This window comes from Cervus canadensis, chromosome 25 (genome assembly GCF_019320065.1).
Source record: "Cervus canadensis isolate Bull #8, Minnesota chromosome 25, ASM1932006v1, whole genome shotgun sequence".
Classification (NCBI taxonomy): Eukaryota; Metazoa; Chordata; class Mammalia; order Artiodactyla; family Cervidae; genus Cervus; species Cervus canadensis.
In genome coordinates, this window is record NC_057410.1 from 19488006 (window position 1) to 19511018 (window position 23013).

Sequence of the window (23013 nt, forward strand, 5' to 3'; positions counted from 1 at the left end):
CACCATCTGAGCCACCAGGGAAGCCCATACATGTGTACATGTGTGCCTATGTACGTTTATGTATACAGAGAGCTACCACTAACACGAAACTGATACTCTTCACTGACACTGGAAATCTGTTCATATGCTCACCACCACCACTGCTCAACAGAGACGTTAACATCAGATCAAAAGTGCTTATAGCTACTGTGATCTGATTGTTCGCTGTTGTTGTTCAGTCACTAAGTGACTGACTGACTCTTGTGTCTGACTCTAAGACCCCACAGAGTCGAGCACGCCAGGCTTCCCTGTCCTTCACTATCTCCCTGAGTTTGCTCAAACTCATGACCATTGAGTCCATGATGCCATCCAACCAACTCATCTTCTGTCACCCCCTTTTCCTCTGGCCCTCAATCTTTCTCAGCATCAGGGTCTTTTCTAACAAGTTGGCTCCTCACATCAGGTGGCCAAAGTATTGGAGCTTCAGCTTCAGCATCAGTCCTTCCAATGAATATTCAGGGTTAATTTCCTTTAGGATGGACTGGTTTCATCCCCTTGCTATCCAAGGGACTCTCAAGAGTCTTCTCCAGCACCAGTTTGAAAGCATCAGTTCTTCAGCACTCAGCCTACTTTACAGTCCAACTCTCACATCCATACATGAATACTGAAAAACCATAGCTATGACTTTATGGACTTTTGTTAGCAAACTGATGTCTCTGCTTTTTAATACACTGTCTAAATCTGTCATCATTTTTCCTCTAAGAAGCAAATGTCTTTTAATTTCAAGGCTGCAGTCACCGTCCAGTGATTTTGAAGTTCAAGAAAATAAAATCTGCCACTGTTTCCATTTTCCCCTAGTATTTGCCATGAAGTGATGGGATCGAATGCCATGATCTCAAGATTCTGTGGTCTTACATCCCAAGTTTGGTAAAGCAGCTCTATTAATAATAAAGTTCCTTTTATTACCATAAATACTTCTATAACTTAAAAGATGTGTCCCAATTTGATTTGGTGAATGCAGTAGTAGTAAAATTAGTATCCCCTCCATCTGTACAGAAACAAGATTAAAAATTCAGATTGAAAGGGCAAAAGATCAGTTCTGTCACTAGGGGGCAGAAGTCATTCACGTGATGAAGTGAAGATTGAAGCACTTTCTCTAAGTGGTTTGTTTAAAAGGTTTTTAGATTTTTTAAAAAGTTGCAGAATGGAATACTTACTATAAATATCTATTTAAATTTCATTAAGATATTTTGGCTTAAATATAAACAATTTGCTTACATCTAAAGTTTGGGGAAATTTTTAATATATGTGAAAAAATATTATGTAAAACATTTTAGAAAATACAAAGGACCTGTTAAGTTTACTTACAATTGACATCAGAGTTAGTACGTAGTGCTGCAAGTTCTGTCCATGATGGTGAACCATTTTAGAGTCAGCTGTAACCATAACTTCCACGTATCTTGGATATGATAAAAAACGTTTTTTCCTGGAATGGAACTGACTTCTTTCATCTTCCAAAGATATATTTTTTGAAGTGTATCCTAAAACTCTTTCCTCCTTTATATTGAGATTTTCATTCATGTCGCTGTAGTTATGAAAGGGTAAAGTGGTTTTCTTTATTTCACTTTCTGGTGGGGAAAGAATATAATAATGTAGAGTCATTAAATTAGATGTGACTCAAAATACTGCACAGAATAGAAGGGCCAAAAATATTTAATACTTTTACATCTGCTTCCAATGTGAAATATAAGGACAAAAAACTTATTTTAAAGTCTTATACTGCATTATCATAAGCATTACTATTACTCATAGTAATATAATCCTCACATTTTCATAGATTGCATTAACGAAACCATATATAAGTCTTACTTTAACAGCCATGACTATTCAAAATGTGTATTAACCCCTGGGGAGAAAATAAAAACAAATCAAGGAGAAATTAGGCTTTTTTCAGTAGGTAAATTGGGTCCTCAAGCCACTGACTGCATCTAATCTCATTACAGAGAAATTATATTTTATAGGATAAAGCTTCATAAAGTACAGAAAACAAATATATTTTTTGTTATGCAATATCTAAAGAGCACCAAAAGAAAATGAATCCATACAACAATAGATGGCATTCAAACCCAGAAGTTCAAATGTTGAAGTAAATTTTGTAATACTTGATTATATGAAATACCTGATTACTTTGACTATGTTTGTTTATATATAAATACAGCATTAAAATTGCTAAAACATTAGGGATTATTACGGCAACCACTTTAAGTCCGTCTATAAAAGTCACTTCTAAATTCACGATATTTGTGCTAACGGAAAAATCTTCATAGGCAGCTTGAGTGTTTGTTTTATTTCCTTCTCCTTCAATTTATTCCTCTACTCTCTTTCTTATTTTTCTCTGCTAATTTTTCTGATAATTGTTTGGTGAAAGTATTTAGAACAGGAAAGTGGATCAAAGAAAACAGGTAAGAAGAAATAAAAGGTTCTGGATAGTTCATAAGTCAAATCATCAATACTACAACAATCAAGATTTAGTTGTATTACAAGGGTTAGACAGAATATAAACCTGTAGTACAAAAATAATTCATTTCCTTTAAAATTAGTAGCAACTCTATGGTTGTGAAAAATGAAACTAAAGTCCTTGAACAATGTTTCTACAGATGAACTGCTTTTTCTAATTTCTAAAACTATCCTGCCTTTTAATGTTACTACGCTGTTAAGTTTTAAAATATAGTTCAGTGGGAGACTATGGGCGTCTAGAAAACTGAATATAGATTCCTGACACTTTGTCCTGCCGTATTTTTCCTAAGGTGAGTCAGCCACCAAAATGTGCTGCGCTGCGCCAAGTCGCTTCAGTCATGTCTGCAAGGCTCCTTTGTCTACGGGATTCTCCAGGCAAGAATACTACAGTGGATTGCCATGCCCTTCTCCAGGAGATCCTCCCAACCCAGGGGTTGAAACTGCATCACTTACGCCTCCTGCATTGGCAGGCAGCTTCTTTGCCACTGGTGCCACCTGAGAAGCCCACCCACCAAAATATTCATGACTAATTATTTGACTCTGGAGAAGATCCTAGATATATCTGACGTACACAAATTCCAGAGTTATCAGGAAAAAGGTAAATATGCATGTTTTAACTATTTGTTCACTCATTTCATTCATTCAAATAAAATTTCATTGAGTACCTGCTCAATGTCAGCAAACATCAGAAATCAAGCAGCAAATAGCATCTAATAAAGTTTATACTCTAGTGGGAAGAGTAAAAAAAAATGAACACATATCGAAGGACTTAAAGTTATCTCAAATTAATCCTTAAATAACAATTCAATCAAAAGATTTTAAAAAGTGACTCTACCTTAACAAAATGGCTAAAACTTAAAAGACTGATAATACCAAGTATTGTTTCAGCCACTTCAGAATACTATCTGGCAATTTTTAAATTACACATATACCTATCCCATGACCCTGCAATTACAATCCTGATACCTAAAAGAAGGAAAACATATGTCCAGAAAACACTTGCATAAGAATGTCCATAGCATGACCTGCATAAATAGCAATGGAATAAAGAACCAAGAAAGAAACCCTTACTTATATGGTCAAATGATGTTTGACAAGTGTGCTAAGGACAGCCCATGAAGAATGAATAGGTTCTTCAACAAATGGTGTTGGGACAACTAGATATGTCCATGCAAAAGAGTGAAATTGGACTTCATCTTACACCATATGTAAAAGTTAACTCAAAATGGATTAAGATCTAAAACTTTAAGATTAAGATTAGATTAAGGTCTAAAAATTAAGATCTAAAACAAAGATCTAAAACTTTGAAACTCCTAAAACAGAGGAAAAGCTCCATGACAGAGGGTTTGACAGTGATTATTTGGATATGACACCAAAGTACAGGCAATAAATGCAAAAAAACAAGACAAATGTGACTGCAAACTTAAAAATGTATGTGCATTAAAGAGTGAAATGCAATGGGAGAAAATACTTGCAAATCATATCTGATGAGGAGCTAAGAAGGTAATACCCACTACATATACATATGTACACATATACAAATATATATATATATACATATATATATATATTCTTATAACTCAATAAGGGCTTCCCTGATAGCTCAATTGGTAAAAAATCCACCTGTACTGCAGGAGACCCCAGTTTGATTCCTGGGCTAGAAAGATCCCCTGGAGAAGGAATAGGCTACCCACTCCAGTATTCTTGGGCTTCCCTTGTGATTCAGCTGATAAAGAATCCACCTGCAATTTCAGGAGACCTGAGTTTGATCCCTGGCTTGGGAAGATCCCCTGGAGAAGAAATGACTACCCATTCCAGTATTCTGGTCTGAGAATGCCATGGACTATATAGTCCATGGGGTCACAAAGAGTCAGACAGGACTAAATGACTTTCACTTTCATGACAATAAAAATAACCTGATTTTTTAAGTGGGAAAAGGACTTGAATAGACCTTTTACCAAAGGTAAAAAAAAATGGAAACAGCATATAAACAGATGGTCAATGTTACTTATCATTAGAGATATGCAAATCAAAACTACAATGAGATATCTTTTCAAATCCATTAGGATGGCTAGTATTAAAAAGAACAGAAAATAATGTGTTGATGAGGATATGGAGAAATTGGACCCTTCATGAACTGATGGTAGGATTATAAAACGGGGTGCAACCACTATGGGAAATAGTATAAAAGTACCTCAAAAGTTACATACAGAACTACCATATGATCCAGCAATTCTATGTCTCAGTATATATCCAAAAGAATTAAAAGCAGAGTCTTGAAGTAATATTTGCCCACTCATGTTCACTGCAGCATTATTTACAATAACCAAAAGGTGGAAGCAACTCAAATATCTGTTGATAGATAAACAGATAAATGAAATGTGGTATATGTAGAAAATGGATTATTCATCTTTAAAAAAAGAAATTGTTACATGCTCTGATATGGATGAATCTTGATGATAGTTTGATAACTAAATATGAGCCAGCCACAAAAGTATAAATCCTGTTTGATTCTATTTATTAGCTATCTAAAACCATCAAAAATAGTAGAAACAAAATTGAATGGTTGGTTACCAGGGCTTGTCAATATCTCCACCTGAGATAGCTCCAAAGTTCTGTCTAGCCTGGGTGCTACAAAATTAAACATCTCACTGGTTAATAGTAAGCTAAATAAGAACACAATCAAGGAAGTACTGTGGCTTGAAGGAGTCAGATTGACAGTAAGTTAGAATAGGTGACTCTGTGTAGGCTGAAATAATGAAAGAAAGAAAGAAGAATTCCAAACTGGAATGAAAACATTGGATAAACAATATACACAGTAAAAAAAAAAAAAGAATCCCTAGAACAATATACAAATTCAAATTTAAAGTTCAATTCTGGAGTAATTGTTTAAAAAATGGAAAAAATAACATTAAGAAGATATTATAAACAACTTGATGCAAACAAATTAAGAAATGTTTTCTAGGACATTTCTGAAGAAAACACAACTTACCAAAACTGACCCATGAAGAATTAGAAAATCTAACAGCCACAAAACTTAAAAAAATTGAACTCTAATCAATTCTTCCCCAAAAACCCAGACTCAAAGTACTTCAACAGCAAACATGACTAAGCTTTTAAAGAAGAAATAGCACTACTTTCTCAAAATTTTTCTAAGAACTTTAAAAAAGGAAAAGATCTCAAACATGTTTCATCTGTCTTTTAAATGATGATATATCAGAATATATTCATAGTCTTGGTTTTTGTTTGAGAAAGGACTTTAGGACACAAAAAATACTAACCAAAAAGACTATTCATCTGAGTAAACTAAGACTTTGAACTGTGTTCACCAAACAACATTATTATGGGAAAAGGAAGAGGTATCTGGAATAAATATAAACAAAGGACTTAGATACAGATTACATCATTAACCACTGCAAATAAGAAATAAGATAATAATAAAAATAAGGGAGACTTGAATACTTCACAAAAGGCAAAATTCAAAGGCACAAACACAGGAAACAGTACCAGAAATTACCAATAATCCGGGAAACGCACATTAAAACACAATGAAATTTAACTGTATGTCCTCCCAAATGTCTAAAATGAAACAGAACAGACTTTGGAACTCTGTGGGAGAAGGTGAGGGTGGGAGGTTTCGAAAGAACAGCATGTATATTTTCTATGGTGAAACAGATCACCAGCCCAGGTGGGATGCATGAGACAAGTGCTCGGGCCTGGTGCACTGGGAAGACCCAGAGGAATCGGGTGGAGAGGGAGGTGGGAGAGGGGATCGGGATGGGGAATACATGTAAATCTATGGCTGATTCATATCAATGTATGACAAAACCCACTGAAATGTTGTGAAGTAATTAGCCTCCAACTAATAAAAAAATAAATAAATAAATAACTAGGCATGGTAATATAATGCGGAGCTCCTGAACCTCTCATATACTGCTGGAGACAGCGAAAAGTGGAATAATCACTTTGGAAAATTTCAGTGGGCTAAGAAGGAACTGGGATATGTCACATAGCTTAGTGCCAAAAAGGATATAGTTATTATATTCCTTTAAAATCCGTTAAGTATAGGTATGCGTATACACTGCTGTTAAAATAAGCACATTATCAAAGGAAAAATATACTCAGTACAAAGTGTTGTGGGATGACTTAAGAACAGAAAAATCAGCAAAAGTAAGGAAATAGAAAAAAAAAAAGAAAGAATAAAATTAATATGAAATACAAACAACACAACATATATTGTCTATTATAAATCAAGTAGAGATAATCCTTGAACAACATGGGTTTCAACTGTGTAGGTCAACTTATACATAGATGTTTTTCAATAAATATGTACTATAGGACTATGATCTGCAGATCTGAAGAACCACAGATATGGAGAGCAAGCTGTAAAGGTACATTTTACACTGAACGGGGGGTCAGCACCTCAAACTCCTTCCTTGTTTATGGGTCAACTTTTCATTTCTAACAAATTTGTTTATTTATATCAACTCATTTAATTTTTGTTTAATCACTAAGTATATCCCACTCTTTTGTGACCCCATGGACTATAGTCCACCAGGTTCCTCTGTTCATGGGATCTTCCACACAAAAAGGCTGGAGTGGGTTGCCATTTCCTTTTCCAGGGGATCTTCCAAATGACTCATGAATGGAAACCACAGCTCCTGCACTGGCAGGCAGGTTCTTTACCGCTGAGCCACCAGGGCAGCCCAACTTATTTAACAGTGGCATATAAAGTAAGTGCTATTATTAATCCCACTTTATAGATGAGTATCCACAATAGACAGAGACTAAGGAGTTCACATACACAGTTAATTAAATCTGTATACAGGTCAGGAAGCAACAGTTAGAACTGGACATGGAACAACAGACTGGTTCCAAATAGGAAAAGGAGTACATCTAGGCTGTATATTGTCACCCTGCTTATTTAACTTATATGCAGAGTACATCATGAGAAATGCTGAGCTGGATGAAGCATAAACTGGAATCAAGATTGCTGGGAGAAATATCAATAACCTCAGATACACAGATGACACCGCCCTTATGGCAGAAAGTGAAGAACTAAAGAGCCTCTTGATAAAGTGAAAGAGGAGAGTGAAAAAGTTGGCTTGAAACGCAACATTCAGAAAACTAAGATCATGGCATCCGGTCCCATCACTTCATGGAAAATAGATGGGGAAACAGGGGAAACAGTGACAGACTTTATTTTCTTGGGCTCCAAAATCACTGCAGATGGTAACTGCAGCCATGAAATTAAGACACTTACTCCTTGAAGGAAAAGTTATGACCAACCAAGACAGCATATTAAAAAGCAGAGACATTACTTTGACAACAAAGGTCCATCTAGTCAAAGCTATGGTTTTTCCAGTAGCCATGTATGGATGTGAGAGTTGGACTATAAAGAAAGCTGAGCACCGAAGAACTGATGCTTTTGAACTGTGGTGTTGGAGAAGACTCTTGAGAGTCCCTTGGACTGCAAGGAGATCCAACCAGTCCATCCTCAAGGAAATCAATCCTCAATATTCATTGGAAGGACTGATGCTGAAGCTGAAACTCCAATACTTTGGCCACCTGACATGAAGAACTGACTCATTTGAAAAGACCCTGATGCTGGGAAAGATTGAAGGCGGGAGGAAAAGGGGACAACAGAGGATGAGATGGTTGGACGGCATCACCAACTCAATGGACATGAGTTTGTGAGTAAACTCTGGGAGTTGGTGATGGACAGGGAGGCCTGGCATGCTGCAGTCCATGGGGCCAAAAAGTTGGACAGGACTGAGCAACTGAACTGACTGAGCTGAAAATGAAAACAAATAACTGGTTCATTTCAAAACCCAGAAAAAAAAGTAACTGGTTCATACACAAATAAAGGTAGCTTAAATTTGTCTATCAAAAAGCAAAAGTTTCACAGAATTAGATTACTAAAATCCAGCCACATTTAAGTAATAAGTAGCACATCTGAGATTGAAATCCTAGATATCTGGCTCCAAAGTCAGCGATTTTAACCACTAAACATATTGCTTGACAATGAAGGTTAAAAGAAAAATAGAAAGAAAACAGTAATTTAACAATAAACACACTGTTACCAATACAGATATCAAGACTTTAATCTCTATAGAAAATGAAATAATGATAAGAATATTGTACAGACTTTGTCAAAAGTCTGTTTGAATGATTTGGAAGAAATCTGATTTTATGCTTTAACACACAATGATATGAGTGAATTTTGTTAACTACAAGTGACAAAAATGAAAAAAATTAAATCCAACACATTTTTATGTAGCTTAAAAAACAAAATAAAGATTTAAGACATATGTATGGATGCAGTAACACTACATAAAAAGCAGGGAGATGACATTTAGAATGATCAGGTGAGGGGAGGTAGGTGGACTAAAGGGGAGGGTGGGTGCAAGCAAAATTGTGTGGCCATATATGGGCTGTTGTCCAAATGCTGTATTTCATATTGGTTTATATATTCATGACTTTCATTATTAACAAGTTCTTAGCAAACAGTAGTTTACAAAACCAACTACTATTAAAATAACAGGACAGCTCTGATCACTATCATATAGTAGTTTTGGAAATGCTAAACGTTAGGGAAGAAATGCTGAATATTAGAGAGAAAGTTTTTTTGCTAATGTTTTGATTCTGCAAATCTAATTTTGCAAAGACAAATGGCTTTGGTAACTGAAATAACCAAGAGGCCACATTTAAAACTTTTAAAACAAACAATCCTCAGCAAAGGAGTAATTCAACAATGGAATGTTATGCAGATATGGAAAAAAATGAATGAGGTCTATGTGTTTTCATAAGGAAGGATGTTCATGATGCATTTTTAAGTAAAAAGTGTAAGTGGCAAAATAATATGAATGATAGTATGATCTCATTTTTGTGAAAACAAACTTTTACAAAATATACAGATTCATAAAAACTTATATGACGAGCCAAAAATACATGGGAGTATATACTTCAGACTTTTAGCACTGGTCAGAAGGAGAGGTGTGACTAGACAACTACTAAATTATTTCATTAATATCTCAGTCTCCTTTAAATCATTACAGTGAATTTCTTTACTGGTTTCTAAATTATAGTATTATTTTTGAAAACATATCTGTAACTATCTTACAGGCTAAACATTTTATCTCATTACCTTTGTCTGATATTTATGCTTAGGCACTATAATAAATGATCATAAAAATGACCTTTCCAAATACCCTAAATAAATGAGCATTATGCAAAGCTCTTTGCCAATTCAATTACATCATTTCTATGCAATGCTCGTCTTTCAATGTTCCATTAACGCAAATGTTTAAACAATGTCTTGTCCTTTATTAATAACAAGTGTATTATGACCCAAAACTAATTTAGACCAAAGCACTACATCTCAAACATCATGCAACAATGATAATCTGCTTACTAGAACATTAAAATACTTAAAATTACAAAAGCAAAACTAACTCTTGCAACAGCATACTGTATTCTAGAATGCAAGGTGATTAAATAATCTATGCAAATATAAACTACTAAAAAGTTTGTCAAACAATAATGCAATTATCTGTAATTTGACTTGAATGTTCTACTGACATCTCATATTCAAAGCATATAAAAATGAGTTAATTTTCCTTTGCCATCCTGAGTTTCCCTTTTTCTATTAATGTGGGCAATAACTTCCAAATACTATATTGAAACTAAACTGTATACCACAATTGGGCTCTTCCTATCTTTCCTTCACCCTTTGTATCTGATCACCAGTTTTGCCACTTCTTCACATCTTTCCTGGTATTGCTCCTGTTGTCAATAATATTATTGCTCTAAATTCATTCAGAGCTTTCTCACTTAAGAGCAACATTGTTGGAATCAGTTCAGTTCAGTTGCTCAGTCATGTCCGGCTCTTTGCAACCCCATGGACTGCAGCACCCCAGGCCTCCCTACCCATCACCAACTCCCAGAGTTTACTCAAAATCATGTCTATTGAGTTAGTGATGCCATCCAACCATCTCATCCTTTGCCGTCCCTTTCTCCTTCTGCCTCCAATCTTCCCAGCATCAGGGTCTTTCAAATGAGTCAGTTCTTCACATCAGGAGGCCAAAGTATTGGAGTTTCAAGTTCAGCATCAGTCCTTCCGATGAACATTCAGGATTGATTTCCTTTAGGATGGACTGGTTGGATCTCCTTGCAGTCCAAGGGACTCTCAAGAGTCTTCTCCAACACCACAGTTCAAAAGCATCAATTCTTCGGCACTCAGTTTTCTTTATAGTCCAACTCTCACATGTATACATGGCTACTGGAAAAACCATAGCTTTGACTAGATGGACCTTTGTTGTCAAAGTAATGTCTCTGCTTTATAATATGCTGTCTTGGTTGGTTGTAACTTTTCTTCCAAGGAGCAAGCATCTTTTAATTTCATGGCTGCAATCACCATCTGCAGTGATTTTGGAGCCCAAAAAATAAAGTTTCTCACTGTTTCCATTGCTTCCCCATCTATTCACCATGAAGTGATGGGACCAGATGCCATGATCTTAGTTTTCTGAATGTTGAGCTTTAAGCCAACGTTTTTCACTCTCTTCTTTCACTTTCATCAAGAGGCTCTTTAGTTCTTCACTTTCTGCCATAAGGGTGGTGTCATCTGCATATCTGAGGTTACTGATATTTCTCCTGGCAACCCTGATTCCAGCTTGTGCTTCATCCAGCCTGGCATTTTGCATGATGTACTCTGCATGTAAGTTAAATAAGCAGAATAACAATATACAGCCTTGACGTACTCCTTTTCTGATTTGGAATCAGTCCTTTGTTCCATGTCCAGTTCTAACTGTTGCTTTTTGACCTGCACACGGATTTCTCAGAAGGAAGGTCTGGTGGTCTGGTATTCCCATCTCTTGAAGAATTTTCCACAGTTTGTTGTGATCCACACAGTCAAGGGCTCTGGCATAGTCAGTAAAGGAAAAGTAGATGTTTTTATGGAACTCTTGCTTTTTTGATGATCCAATGGACGTTGGCAATTTGATCTCTGGTTCCTCTGCCTTTTCTAAGTCCAGCTTGAACATCTGGAAGTTCATGGTTCATGTACTGTTGAAGCATGGCTTGGAGAATTTTGAGCATTACTTTACTAGCGTGTGAGATGAGTGCAACTGTGCAGTAGTTTGAGCATTCTTTGGCATTGCCTTTCTTTGGGTTGGAATGAAAACCGACCTTTTCCTGTCCTGTGGCCACTGCTGAGTTTTCCAAATTTGCTGGCATATTGAGTGCAGCACTTTCACAGCATCAACTGTTAGGATTTGTAATAGCTCAACTATTCCCATCACGTCCACTAGCTTTGTTCAAAGTGATGCTTCTTAAGGCCCACTTGAATAGTAAATTAAAATAAGACACAAACTATCTCTTGAATGCTCCCACTATCATCAGTCTCTTTTCCCTCCCATTCACCCTTCATTTGTATCCAAAATGATTCATTTTTAGGACTATCCCTTTCATCCTTTCATCTCATCCTTATTCAAGAAATTACAATGGATCCTCATTGCTGATAAGATGAAGTCCCAGCCCCTCCCCATCAATCTAAACATAGTCATCCCCACTGCCATTGAGCAACACGCTCTGTAAGGCCTGAGAACACTGCTGGGCAATATGTTCTGCCCTTTGGATATGCTTAATAAATGTTCATGGAAAGAAAGGAAAAGGAGAAGGATGAAGAAAGAAAGTGAGGATGACAAAGTTGGAAGTGAGACAGAAAAAAGGAAGATAGAAGGAGGGAGATGGAAGAGAGGAATATAATGAGGAACAAGATAATAAATTTATCAGAGAAGCACATCAGAGCAGGGGTCATACAATCAGCTGTCAGCTGCTTCATGTGCAAATGGTTTCACCCATTCTGAGGGCTGTCTTTTTGTCTTGTTTATGGTTTCCTTTGCTGTAAAAAAGCTTTTAAGTTTAATTAGGTCCCATTTGTTTATTTTTGTTTTTATGTTTATTACTCTAGGAGGTGGGTCAAAAAGAATCTTGCTGTGATTTCTGTCAAAGAGTATGTAAAACAGTAACTAGAGAGAGCCTGCTGGGACCAGGGAGCCCAGCTTGGTCCTCTCTGATGACCTAAGGGAGTGGGTGGGAGGGAGGCTCAAGAAGGGGGAATAAATATATACAGAAAGCTGATCCACTTTACTGTAAGGCAGAAACTCACTCAACATTGTAAGGCAATTATACCTGAATTAAAAAAAAAAACCTATCAAGTACAGCATTCATTCTGGTCTCTGGGCTGAGGCTGAGGCTGGAATTGATACTCCTGCTCTGTATTTAACCAGATGAGTTAACAAACTTTACATTCTCCAACAGCACGTAATCATCCATTTTAAAAACTAGCATGAAATCACACGAAGCTCATTCTAGACCTTCAATATTTCAAACTACTTCTTAAATACCCAATAGGACTCTCAGCTCAAAGAACTGAGTGTGCCTTGAAATAAAGGACAATCATATCAGATAGACTGAAATCTCAATTATATTTTCTCATGATTTAAAATTGCTTTCTGGATCTAGTATATGTCCTATATTGCAACCCTATTGAGTTTTCTTATTAATACTACTAGCAACAATAATGGCAAACATAATATTCAATGAATGCTTACTATGTATCAGGTACTTATAAATTAGCTCATTATTAACAACTTTATAAGGTAGGTATTTTGATTATATTTGAAGAAAGCAAGGAACAGGAGGGTCAAGTAAACTGTACATGCTAACATAGCTTATAACTATAATTCCAGAACATATTTTTTCAAACAGTAGTATTCCATAACATAAAAATTCATAAAAATCTGTAGTTCTCTGATTTGTCACTATTAGAAATATCAACCACTGTTAAAGAATTTGCTTAAAAAAAAGAATTTGCTTATAAAGGATTTGCTTTATAATTCTTTATTTCAAAGAGGTTCACAAGTTAATAATTAGAACCCCATCGATTAGTGATAAATGTGCAGAACATCATGGACTTGCCTGTGGCCAGCTGAAACATGAAATATAAAAGCATTATTACATCATTAGTCCTCATTACATCCCTGAATCAGCTACTATTATGGTGTACTTTTTAAAACAGAGACATGTGACACCAGTTACATAAAATTTCAACAGCCACCAAAAATAAGTGGCATAACAAAGAGATGAATTCATATTTTCTCAGTATCAATTATTACATCTGAATTCCACATCACATGACCCTTTTAAAGGTCATGTGTGGGTAATACATGCAGAATGTTAAGAATTTAGTAATTAGGGTTATAATGGAAAATCCTGTCTCCTACAAAATTAAAAGAGGAGTTAGTCATGTGCATGAAAATATGGGGTCTTGTCTTCTTTGCATTACAGAACCACAGAGTTGAGCTAAAATTCTGACATAAAGGGGTTTAGCTTGACCTTTTACTTTACTTTTTAGTGGCCCTCAGGGAGAAAAAAAAGGGGGGCACTGGAAACCCCCAAATTACTCCCATTAATCCTACATACAGCAAGAAATTCTAGTTCCTTCTGCTGTATGTTCTGACAGGGCAAAGGGTACATTGGTAAATATTACAGAGTAAATACCTTTCTTCTACATTCTCAAAAGTCAACCCTTGGAGCTAGCTCTGAAGATGTACAAGACAATTTCTCTAATAAGCTGAATCAAGGATTCTTGCATAAATCAAGAGTTAAAAACAAGCATACATTCATTCATAAATTCAAAACCTTTAAGATTTTTTAAATGGAGAGGAATACACATCCATTGTCTCCTATCAGCTTTTGGCACCCCAACCTCCATAGAATAGGAACACTTGCATTGCCCTTCGCATTTTAGGAAGTGCCTTTTCAGGTCTTAAAATCCTATCTCTTTTCAGAAATTCTAAGAAAAGTGAGACTAAGACAAACTAACCAAATGATACAAATGTAAGAAGAGTTTGGATGTACAATTACATATATTGATACAACAATGTTATATTGTATATTAATAACAACTGCTTGAAAAGATGCTGAAAATCTTATCAATGAGTTAAATTTATATCCTTAGCAACTAAACATGTAAATGAAATGTGACATTTCATTCTTTAAAGAAAAGTCAGTTTAGAATTCATGCTGAACACTACATATCTCATTAATATGTAGTGAGCTTATTTTGCAAGAGTGCATGACTACTGAAATTAGAACATAGCATAACACTATTAAAATAGATACCAATTGAGAATTCTACCTCATTAATCTTCTCTTCCTATTTTCAGATGAGCTTTCATGGCAAGCCACTCCTGAACCATAGCCACTTACTATTACTTAATAGTAGATAAAATAACTCCCTCTGCTTTTCAAACTTTCCATGACTTGCTCCTAGAACTCCATTTCCCCATATTATCTGACAATCTGCCTCATATGGAATCATTCCAGAACTGCCTTGAGATAATTTTTAGTACTAAGCATCCTAAAACACCTCCCAAAGTACAAAGTTAGTTCTAAGTAGGCATTTATAAGCATTACACGCTACTTGGGTCTTCCCTGATGGCTCAGCAGTAAAGAATCCGCCCTCAATGCAGGAGATGCCCGTTTGGTCCCTGGGTCTGGGAAGATCCCCTGGAGAAGGAAATGGCAACCCACTGCAGTATTCTTGCCTAGAAAATCCCATGGACAGAGGAGCCAGGCAAGCTACGGTCCAAGGGTTGCAAAGAGTCGGACACGACTGAGCATGCACATGCATCCTATTTTCTCTATCCCTGAACTGATATACTATTTTTCCACACTATTACTAAGTAACTCTTTAAAATCTTAGACTTCCTGTAGTGTTATTAACTATGATTTATGTCTTGGATTTTTTGGAAAATAAAGTTATAACTCATAAAAATATAATATGTAATGCAAAGATATACTTTAACTTATTCTTTATTCCAATGTTACTGTAGTCATTACAATTTATTTCTTAAACTATATATGTACTCTTCCTGACTCTAAAATTCCTGAAACAGCTTTGGCTGAAAATAGACTTCTTATATGAAATATTCTTTGAAACTTGAATATTTGCTTAAAAAAATTTTTTTAAAGAAATATTAAAGGTATTTCCCAAAGTAAATATAACAGTGAAAAACAGAGATCTAATTAAAAGACAGTCATTAAATGAACATAAAATGTTAAAAATTAAAACTTTATGCAATATCTTAACAGTAATTAACATCTTTATTATAGACTAAATTTTTATTTACACCACTTTTGTAAAGGCTTTTATTAAGTCCCGTTATTTTAGTTGCTGACAAAAGTGGGGGAAAAAATCAAACTCTGAAATCACTGATAGATAGAATTCTTATTTGCAAGCAGGTATTTTGTTTATTTTATGCTACACTTCAGAATTTAACAAATTACCACTGTCTAAAAGAATATTTTTGTCAACCGTACACCAGGAAGTTATTTTATATCTAGAAACATTTGTATTTAGGCAAAAGAAGTTGCAAACTGCAGATCAGATTAGAGTGGGAAGGGAGTTTTCCTCTTCAGTTTTCTGGCTCTCTTCCAAGGAAGAAAAGCCCAAGGAAGAAGCCTCCTTAGGGAGGTCCAGAGATCTGGATGCTCTCCACATGAAACAGATGTCTGTCGCTGACCTGACCACTGGCCCAGCTCTCACTCTACCAGTAATGATCCTCACAAAGAATGGAACACCAGCTGGGACTAGCCAAGAACCTGGCCCATCCTTGTGCAATTTTCTCCAACGTTTGTACTCATTGTAAAAGTAGACAGTCTCATGTCTTGATGTCTTTAAACAGAGCTGCTTTTGAATGCTGCAATTCTGAATTAGACTTCAATTGCAAATAATTAGAATCTTGCATCTTCTTCATGAGGAAAGCATCACGCAACTCAATACTGGCGATCAAAGATTAAAATTTACTTCACTAGCATTTGCAGTTAAGTCATGTGTTGGAAGACCAAAAGAAAACTGTAAAATGAACAATCTGGCTGATTAGTAAACTAATACTTTACATAGAAAATTTTACATGTATTGCTCTCCAAAAATCTATTGAATTATTTACTTCTTTACTTTTTGAGTAATTCTAAAAGAATATCAAGTGTATAAAACAAAAATGACTATATAGCTTATATTTCATAGTCCATCATTTTAATCATTCTTTTCTATAGTCCTTCATCTTCCTTGATCTTTCTATGCAATAAGGGAAAAATTACAAATCAAATCCATTCATAAACATAGACGTAGAAACTCTAATGAAAATATCACCAAAACTAGTCTGATAAGAACTCAAGCCAGATTTGCCATTTGAGAATCAAATAACTGAACAAAGGGTGAAGGTACATGAAGGTACATGAAGGAAAAAATGTTTCGATAAAATTCAATATCCATTCATAATAAAAGTTCTTTATGAAGCAGGAGTTTAGGGGAACTTTCTTAATCAGATAAAAATAGATTTTTCTTCCTAAGAAAGACCTGCAACATTTTGTTGTAGACATTTTGCACATCAGAAAACATCAAAAGCTTTCATTCCAAAACTGGTAATGAGGCAAGAATTTTCATCACTGCAATTTCCATTCAACGTTGTTCTAGAAACCCTAGTCAGTGCAATAAGGCAAGAAAAGAAATAAAATATGGAAATAATCTTTCAAAGAAAGAAATAAAACTGTCTTATATTTTCATATACAAAACCCAACAGTACCCTGAGAATCCATCTCTGGCTGACGTAGCCCAGGATTTCTTTTCAAAGCCCCTGGCACAGATGAGTCCAAGACGTTGGGCTCTTTGAGGGTCAAATACAACTGTCCCTGAGGCGAGATCACATTCAAGTTTGGGACAAGGAGTCTTGCCCCTTCATTTTTTCAGCTTCTTTCTGTGGAACCAAAACCCTCAGGTTACAGTTTGTATGTGAAACCACTGTTCCAAGTTCAACTTAGAAAAGACTGTTGACACACAAGTTGGAATGGTTCCAATAGCCTACTTTGCAAAACGCTTTGGATTCACAGAACTTCCGTTGTAAAAGCAATAAGAGAAGTGTCAGTTTTCCATTTAGATCAACAACTTCAAATTCTCAGCATGGAGAACTCAGGGAAGACAGAAGTAGTTCTTTTTGCTTGTGGGTCCTTTAATCCTATCACCAACATGCACCTCAGGCTGTTTGAGCTGGCCAAGGCCAACATGAATGGAACAGGAAAATATAAAGTTATCAAAGGCATAATTTCTCCAGTCGGCGATGCATATAAGAAGAAAGGACTCATCTCTGCCTATCACTGAGTTATCATGGCAGAACTTGCCACCAAGAACTCAAAATGGGTAGAAGTTGATACATGGGAAAGTCTTCAGAAAGAGTGGACAGAGACAGCCAAGGTGCTAAGACACCATCAAGAGAAGCTGGAGGCCAGTATCTGTGATCTCCAGCAGAACTCACCTGTGCTGGAAAAGCCTGGATGGAAGAGAAAGTGGGCTGAACAAAAACAAGATTTCAGTGAAAAGAAATCCCTAGAGCAAACAAAAACGAAAGGTGTGCCAAAGGTGAAGCTGCTGTGCGGAGCAGATTTTTTGGAGTCCTTTGGTGCGCCCAATCTATGGAAGAGTGAGGATATCACCAAAATCCTGGGAGACTATGGGCTCATTTGTATTACTCGGGCTGGGAATGATGCTCAGAAGTTCATCTAGGAATCCGATGTGCTATGGAAACACCAGAACAACATTCACCTGGTGAACGAATGGATCACCAATGAAATCTCCTCCACGAAGATCCGGCGAGCCCTTAGAAGGGGCCAGAGCATTCACTACTTGGTACCTGATCTTGTCCAAGAATATATTGAAAAGCATAATCTGTATAGCTCTGAGAGTGAGGAGAGGAATGTTGGAGTGGTCCTGGCTCCTTTGCAGAGAAACACTATAGAAGTTAAGGCATAAGAAATTCTACAGCATGGTATTTTAGACTTCTTTTTTGGGAATTTGAAACCATGTGAGTGTTAGTAACTAGGGGAAGAAATTGTTATCCTATTTAATAAAGTTTAACAGTTTGGTAAAATCAGTAGTAAATTAAAGTTAGGTTTATCTTTTAAAAAAAAAGAAAACCAGTATAAACAGATAAACAGAATACATAAGCAGAACAAGATCAATATAAAAATTTGCCTGCATTTTTATGTATAATAATTAGAAAATGAAATTGTTATATATAAATTTATACATTTTATGTATAATAATTAGAAGATAAAATTTAACTATATCATTTACAATAGTGTCAAAGCTGGCTGAATACCCAGGAAGAATCCAAATATACAAGACCTCTACAAAGAAATCTAGAAGACATTAAATGAGAAATTAAGCAGGACTTTATGGATATGTCATATGGATAGATTAGAAGATAATACTGGAAAGATATCAATGCTTCAAATTGATCTATTAATCCATTTAAATCCAATAAAAATCCCTTTTATTCTTTTGTGGAAATCAACAATATGTATATCAAGAATAGTCAAAACAATCTTGAACAAATTTTGAATAAAATCAAGGATATGTTGTACCACATTTCAAGACTTATAACAGACCTATAATATTTTTAGGACTGCTTTTAGCTTTTCTTGTCTTGGCACAATATCATAAACAGGCCAATGGAAGAAAAAAATTATATCTAAAACAGATCCACATATATGCACACTTTTCAAAATAAATGTTATGCTAAATGTTTTAAATTCCTATGAAATATCTCAATTGATTTACATGAAATAAACTTATTTACACTGCTTTCAAAAGCTTTATTAAGTTCACTATTCCTGGATTTTGACAAAAGGAATAAATCAAAGTTTGAAATGGATAAATTGAGCTCTTAATTTCAAAGATATAGTTTATTTTATGCTGCATTCCAAAGCTTAATGTATCACCTTTTCTCCAAAAGGTTTCACCATTGACAGGATTCGTCTTCTCAAAGCCTAAAGATAGTTAATCTAAGTCTCCTTCATAATACCTTAATTTTATGAATTTTATTCTTGAAAATATTCTGGAACCCATTCTAATTAGCACAATACTTAGGGTCACCAATCATCTCTACTTTGCAAAATCCAATAATCAGTTCTAAATCTTCATGTTCTTTGAATTCTCAGCACCATTTAGCCAACTAGTCTTACCTTTGAAAAATCTTTTATCACTTAGATTGGGACACTAATTCCTCAGCTTTTTTATTATCTCCCTACTTTTCAGTCTTAGTTTTCTCTTCATCTCCACAACTGCTAAAAATCAACATGCCTCATTGTTCAGTCCTTGGACTTTTTCTCTTCTGCATCTAATCCATTCCGTATGCAATATTATACAAACTTATCTTAAAACATCATTTATGGTCTGACTCCAAAATTATTATCCCAAGCTGAGACTCCTTACTGATCTTCCAACTCATATATTCCATTGCCTACCTGACTATTCTCCTTTTGGATATCTAATTAGCACCTTAAATACAAAATATCTAAAGGCTAATTTCTTGATATTCTCTTTTAATCCATGGTTTCCACAGACTTCCCCATCTTGGTAAATGACAATTCTATCCTTCCATTTGTTCAGAAAAAACAAACAATATAAAACTTATAAATAATATGTGACAATTTTTACTCTCAACCCCCACCTTCACTTCACCTATTAGCTTGACAATTAAGATGTACACAGTATCTGTGTACATGGCTAGCTTCATGGCTATTGCCCCAATTCAAGACATCATTTATCAACATGATTACTGCAATATCCTCTTAACTTTCCTTGCTTCTGCTCTCCTGCTAGCTTTGCAGCATTCCTTACAACAATCCGAGTGATATCTTTAAAAAACAGGCTGATCAGGTCACTCCTACATTCAAAATCCTACAGTGGCTGCCAGTGTTGAAGTTATAGCCAAAGCCATTATTGTGTCTTACAATGTCCTACATGTTGAGGCGGGTTCACCATGAATCTAAAATAGCTTAACTTTCAGTCTCTCACTTACAAAGTCCCTTTCAAAGACCTTGAGGGAAACCTAGAAGCTTTTGTACTCATAATTTATTTATTGTTTTTCTTAAAGAAGCTCCCCCTTGTATAATCTCCAGGTCCCACAACCTGGATTCACCTACATCTAGGATCTAGTCTCCCACCACCACGTTTACTTAATCTCCTTCTACCCTCTCACCCTGCTCCCAGCAACTGTACTTGTACAGGCTGGTCATGGGATGGGTTATACAGCCCCAGGACCACCGTAGCATCAGTGAAGGAGGTGATCAAATATATATATTATGAATGAATGAACAAATGAATAAACAAATCCATGTTAGGGTCAAATTGAGCCCTCATCCTCCAGAGTTACTGATGTAGAACAAGAACCAGAGTCTCCTCTGATCAGTCAGCTCTTTTCTCCACTTATTCAATTCAAGCTCATCCCAGAACACGGGGCAGGGGAAACTGCACACACATTTCACCACTGGACTCCTCTTGCGTCCCTTCTTCACTCTTCTAGCACACCACAAGACGGACAGGTTTTTTATTTATTGACCCTACATCATATATTTTCTCCTTCATGCTGAATGCCATAAATGGAGTCCCCTAGGGCTAGTAGTGAATGTACTACTATAGTAAAGGAGAAAGAATTCAGAAATCTCTCCCATTTTCTTGTGGCACAAATTTAAAAGTCATACCCTGAATATCATCTTGGTATTTCTATCTGCATTCTCTCCATCACCAAAATAAAAAACTGAAAGGTGGTTATGAAATCCAAATTTGCTAGCATGTATGCAAAAGTACTGAATACCAAGACAGCAGAGAAAAAATGAATTGACTGAAAATTCTGGACAGTGTTACACTAAGAACAAAATTACTAGTTCTCTTACTTTTACCATAGCTTGTATTTTAGTTATTAATGTCTCAGTCCTCCACTCACTCTGTATATTTCAACACAAAGTTCAGCTACTAATCTTTTAATGTCAGAAATATTATCTTCATTCTATATTTATCAGTTGTTGGCATTTTCTTTTGCCAGTGCTCAATTTTTATAACACCAATATTATAACTGCCCGTCTTGTGTTTCTGCACAGTTTCCCCTCTCCAGCATTTATTCACTTAACTTCTCACAACAGTCCTCAGTTTCTCTTTGGATATCTATCCCCATCTATTCACTTAGTCAATAGTTCCAGTTACACTCACCTGACCCTACCAGCAGAGTGATGTGGCTGATTACATCTCTGTCTCCCAATAACAGCAATTAATTCAGACCAAGTCAGGCCAAACAACATAATCAGATCCCATATCAGGATCTTTGTTTGACCTACTTGAGGAGATGACTTTCAATATCTATGGGATCAGTGTTGAGGTAAAGCCCAAACTCCTAATCCAGTTATACTGACCTTCATGAGCTTTCCCTTGTTTATCTCCCCAGTATTAGGTCATCCTGTTTCTGTATGGAATACTTCTCACCCTCTCCCTGTCTAATCCCTACTCTTCTTCTGGGTTTCAGATAATGAGTTATTTTCTCAAGTAAGCTTCTACAACTTTCATATCTGAGTTAGACTCTCTTTGTATGATGCCCCAAATTATCTTCTAAATGAACCTCATCTTCCATACCTACCTGTAAGCAGTACAGTTATTTTAGTACTAACAATTTCTCAACTATTTACACAGCATGTATTATAAGCATAACATAGTATTAGTTGCTGTGAAGAATATAAAAAATGAAATAAAATATACTCTTTTGGTTTAAGGAGCAGAAACAAAGAATCTTAAAACTGAGATATAGGATAACAGAGCACATAAGAAATTTTAAAACAAGATAGTGTTAACTATGTGCAGAATAAACAGAGCAACCCCTAAATCGTGAGATGTTACAGAGCCAGAAATTCAAAAGTCCATGATCTTAATCTGACAAAATCATGAGCAGGTACATTAACCATAGGAGAATAAGTAAGATGCTAATTACAATTAAAATGAATAGTAACTTTTAGTAGAGTAAGAAACTATACTAAGATACAGTTAGTAAAAGAGCTAAAAACTAATAATCCCATTCACATTTTTATCTCTATAAGTGAAGAGCATCTTAAATATCTAAATAAACTTACATTTAGAGCAAAGGGATTTTATAAAAATTTGAGGAGACACCGCTCACTGCAGAGAAAACATTAAGGAGAAATTTCTTTAAAGAACAAGTAGCTAAGAGTATGAAAGAAGCCAAAGGAAATATATGGTGGAGACAGGGCACTGAAGAACAAGTACTGCTACAATAAAGGGTAAATGGAGATGTATTCAATTCTAACGGTGAGGCTTATATTACCGTCAAGTTAAAACACATAGAAACTTAACCAAGTTGCAAAGTGACTAAGAACACTACAAAAGAAATTTCAAAACAGGAAGTGTACCAATCTAAAACAAAGACAGAAAGTTCTTAATGGAGGTGGAAGAGAAACACAGATGTACAGTGCATTTCAAAGAAGGATTAAGAATTTCAGTCTCACCTCAACAGAGATTTGATGAACACATGAACCAGAACAAGTTGACATCAGAATGCCTAGCAACAAAAAAAGCTGCAATTTTACAGCAAGAGATAAGCAAATATTCAA

At 35.6% G+C, this 23013-nt stretch overlaps 1 protein-coding gene and 1 pseudogene across 2 annotated transcripts in view; one reads left to right on the forward strand and one right to left on the reverse strand.

Moving 5' to 3' along the window:
- ADAMTS20 (ADAM metallopeptidase with thrombospondin type 1 motif 20) overlaps nucleotides 1-23013 on the reverse strand; it is a 189566-nt gene that overhangs the window by 141845 nt on the left and 24708 nt on the right. For both annotated transcript variants that reach the window (XM_043447169.1, XM_043447168.1), the window contains exon 4: nucleotides 1348-1607. In XM_043447169.1, coding sequence (XP_043303104.1) covers nucleotides 1348-1607 — 260 coding nt within the window. The remainder of the gene's footprint in view (nucleotides 1-1347; nucleotides 1608-23013) is intronic.
- LOC122427592 lies at nucleotides 17522-18410 on the forward strand (annotated as a pseudogene).